At 32.3% G+C, this 4,448-nt stretch overlaps 1 protein-coding gene across 1 annotated transcript in view; it reads left to right on the top strand.

Moving 5' to 3' along the window:
• LOC127855701 (perlucin-like) overlaps positions 1 to 2,380 on the top strand; it is an 11,800-nt gene extending 9,420 nt beyond the window's left edge. Inside the window, exons 6-7 of the mRNA XM_052391480.1 lie at positions 76 to 153; positions 630 to 2,380. Of these exons, the coding sequence (XP_052247440.1) occupies positions 76 to 103 (28 nt within the window). The 3' untranslated portion in view covers positions 104 to 153; positions 630 to 2,380. The remainder of the gene's footprint in view (positions 1 to 75; positions 154 to 629) is intronic.
• Positions 2,381 to 4,448: the final 2,068 nt, after the last annotated feature.

The following is a 4,448-nucleotide window of genomic DNA, read 5'->3' as shown; positions in this document are numbered from 1 at the left end:
GAATTTCGTTTTACGCTTGTCGATTCTATACACATTTTTGCGTGCATATACTACCATAATAATTTTATGTTTCAGACCATCTCAGATTCAAATTGTGGGATGAATATCGACCTCCTTCCTGACAATCGTATATCCACAAATGCATGTCTGAGAGTGTGTGTTATTTGTTAAATTCGTTTTTTGAGAGGATTAATGTGAGGAATACACATGTTCAAACACTATACTTAACATTTACATACTGTAATAAATGCTATTTGATCATGTAATACTAATTACTCAAGAAAGCGTAAGACTATTTCTCTAATTAAAAAAGTGGCAATGAAAAATGTATTTATAGTTCTATTAAAAGGTTATACGTGATCTTATTTCATAAAAAATTATATCGCTCACCACGATTAAAATGATTATAATGGTACTTGTAACTTATAAATGTATTTAAAGCAATATACATTCAAATTGATTTGAAGTGTTTTGTTGAATGGAAAGATCGTATTAAGAGTAAACATAAATCATTTGTATTGTTAAAAGTATTGCAACACGGAAGCATGCCACAATAATCGCACACATATGTATTTTTTATGTGTTTGTTTAAGGTTTCTAATCAGGCATTTTTATTTTAATTATTGCAGATCTTTACAAGTGAATTCGGCAAATCCTGATGCAACCTGAGCTTACCAAGTTTACTGACAGTTTGGACTCTGTGTGGATGATAATATGGACAATATATTGTGTTCGTGTTGTGTTGTGATTGACATTTTTTAACAGATAAGATTTTTTAATCCAGACTTAACAGGCGATTTTTTTCCAAAGAATAAATACAATACTTTTTTATTGATGTGCATGAATTTGAGTACAAAATATCAACAATGTGTATCATGTGTTGTTTTTTCAATCAGTCTGTCATCCATAGGTAATATATTAAGTATGAGAAGGGAATATTTTATTTTTACATTTGTGTTGTTTCTGCACACCATGTCAGAGACATGAAAATATATTTTATGCCCCCAACGGGCGGCATATAGTTTTCGCACTGTCAGTCTGTCTGTCCTCCGTAGAACTTTTCGTGTTCACTCTCTAATTCAAGTAGTTCTAATCCGATCTCCAAACTTGGTCAGAAGTTGCATCCGGATAATGTCTAGGTCAAGACAAACATGGGTCATGCTGGGCCCAAAACTATGTCATAGGGTCACTTAGTGCGTTTCAAACATTCAGCATGGTGTCCGCTCTCTAATTCAAGTAGTTTTCATCCGATCTTTCCCAAACTCTGTCAGAAGTTGTATCTACATAATGTCTTCGCCAAGTGTGAACATGGGGCATGCCGGGCAAAAAACTAGTTCACTGGGTCACTAAGTGCGTTTTAAAAATTCAGCTTGGTGTCCGCTCTCTAATTCAAGTAGTTTTCATCTGATCTTCACCAAACTTGTTCACAAGTTTTATCTAGATGGTCTCTAGGCCAAGTTTGAACATGCATGCAAAGAATTGGCAGAAAAAAAACATCTACAAACTGCAGCAGATGAAATATGTAACAAACAAAATATAAATATTGAACACCTGTTATGTAGCAAACTAATAGTTAAATAAAATAAAGGCGATGTATATCTCAAAAACATTTGCATACTTATGCTTTTATGTAGTGACAAAGTTACAGTTGGGGGCATCCGTGTCGTGTGGACACATTTGTTTGACTGATGATAAACAACTCATTCATACTGATCTAACTATAAAATGTTATTTACACGATAAGAAATACATTGTATTGTATGCCTGCTAATATTGTGGTCTTAAAATAATATCACTTATACTGTTGTAGTTCATTTAAACATCAAGATATGTGATGTTAACGTATGTGTTCATGTTATGTTTGTATTTGATTTATTTTTACATGTTAATAAATATTTTGGTGTTTAAAGTTCAATCTATAGTGAATTAATTTGTGACGTGTGCCATTAAATATGTAGTGCTTATTGCTTTTATTTTGTTTAAGTTGAAAATCATGTTTTTGAATCTCTACGTATGAAATGCACTAGTGAATTTGGTTTGACACTTATGCGAAGATTAATCATATATAAACTTCAAATACATTGTTGATCACAAACCGCATGTATATGCAATCCACAAATTACTGTTTCCATAGCAACTGTTAACTTAATCTATTTTGTCTACTTAATTTTATCAATCATATAACAAAATTGAATTGCTAAATAAACCAAAATATTGTCTGGCAGTACAGACACACAACACAAATTGTATCATGAGGAGTTATTCGTTTTAGTTTTAAGTTCATAGCTGTACAAAATGTTCAATTTCTGAATACACACCTTTTTCCAGAAAATGTGCATATATTTATGTATATAATAAACATATTAATGATGTTCCATATCTGTCCAGAACATATTTTGTTGATTTTCTGTGCCTTTTTTGGCTTAAATTCTTTAAAATAGTAATAAATATGAAAAAAAAACATTTTTGTTCCCATGGCAACCATGAGTATTTACGGATTAATTTATTTATATTTTAAGTACAATTAATTCCGTACTTTGAAATTAATTATGTTCATCCAGAAACGCTATCAATGGAGATATTATCAACACAAACTGATCAGCATAACAAGTACCGATACTGGTTGAATAAGGACGTCATTTCATCCAAAACGGGCATTCAGCATTTATGACACACAAAAAGTGACAGACCCAGATGGGTCATAATCTCGTTCCCAGCCACATATCTTCATCGCCTATGTAGGATGGCCATGATTTATTGATCGACTATCCATTGTGACTTTGAAAAATGCAGCTGCAGCCTTGATTTTTATAAACCTGTTTATAATAATGCATACACATACTAAATCAATAAAAAAACTTCCGACAAAACGTCTTCTTAAAAAAAGATATTTTGACTATGTATAAAGATATTGACAACTATATACATAGTCGAACTATCTTTTTTGTAAGAACTAAACTTCTTCCCAAGCACACTAAATCTAGCCACAGGCCTTCAGCGTCTATGGCGCTTTTATTCGTAAGAGGGGCCGTTTACGCCAAAATGAGACATGGACATACGATGACCATAACATCGAAACAGTTGATAATTTCAATTACTTAGGTACTGTTATAAATTATACCGGTAGTTTCACATTAAACCAAGAGCATTTAGTAGGTTAAGCCCTTAAGGCTATGAATACTTTATTATACAAGTGTAAAATGTATGATCTAAAACCTAAAATACTGTCAATTATTTGATGCATTTGTAGGCTCGATTCTTAATTATGCCTCCGAAATATGGGGTTTTATAAAGTCGATAGAAATAGAACGTATTCATTTAAAGTTCTGTAAACGTATGCTACAAGTACGACTTAACAGTTGCAATGCATGTGTTTATGAAGAGTTGGGTAGATACCCACTTTACATTAACCGTTTTATAAGAATGTTAATCTATTGGTTTAAAATTACATTAAGTAATAATATAGTTCTCCACAATGTATATAATATAGGGATGTCAACGAATATCCGAATATTCGGTCCCGCACCGAATATTCGAATACTTTTTTTCGAATTGAATATTCGGAAGAAAAAAATATAAAAAGATCGAAAAATTTCAAAGACTTTTTTTGTATTTGTGAAATTAGCTTCAAACATTGTTAAAAAAGTTGTTCCTCGTGTCATAGTGTTAAATCCGGTAGGCGCGATAATGCGTCGCTATAGTGATGACAGTATACCTGTCATAAATCCCGCTAATTGCCTACCTTTAGGAAACTTTAATTGACCAAAGACAGTCACTTTGTGTCAAAATTATGATAGGTGTAAATCGCGTCGGCAATTAAAACACCGATCCGCACTTGATCTAATGACTCGAATTTCATTTAAAATGATCAAAGATTAAATGAGTAAAGGAAAAGCCGACTTGGTGTAAAAAACAAATAAGAACTTATGCAAAAGATGTTTGATTGACGTTAATTGCGTTCTCTAATTTTGTTTGCTCTAATTAAATTGAGTAAATGCGTATCATATGGTTACTATCACGTTGTCCAATCAAAAATACTTTTTGAAAATAGCACAACCTCTAATGAGTATTTGCGTATCGTATGGTCCAAACTTTAATTAATAACTCAATATTCAATCAGGTACTTTACTTAAAGAAATGTTTTTGGTCACCCAAAATTATCAAATTTATATGAACGTTTTGAAATTTTTGACGTTATTAACACTGAAAGCTAGACGTGGCTGTTACCGTTCAATTCCCGCAAGAATGAACCCATCTACCTTCCATTTCGCCGATTCCCCTACCCATCTCCCTTTCAATGAAGAAAAAGTCCGATTCCATTGTTCGATCAAGCTTCTAAACAAATATTCACGAATATTTGATCAACATCTAATATAAAATAATCAACACAATCAACTTCCAATCAGCGACGGCAACGCTGTGTCCATATTTAGACACTTCCGATGAAC

Source organism: Dreissena polymorpha, chromosome 13 (genome assembly GCF_020536995.1).
Source record: "Dreissena polymorpha isolate Duluth1 chromosome 13, UMN_Dpol_1.0, whole genome shotgun sequence".
NCBI classification, from domain to species: Eukaryota; Metazoa; Mollusca; class Bivalvia; order Myida; family Dreissenidae; genus Dreissena; species Dreissena polymorpha.
Note: the sequence above shows the minus strand (reverse complement) of the source record. Positions and strands in the feature narration are given on the sequence as shown.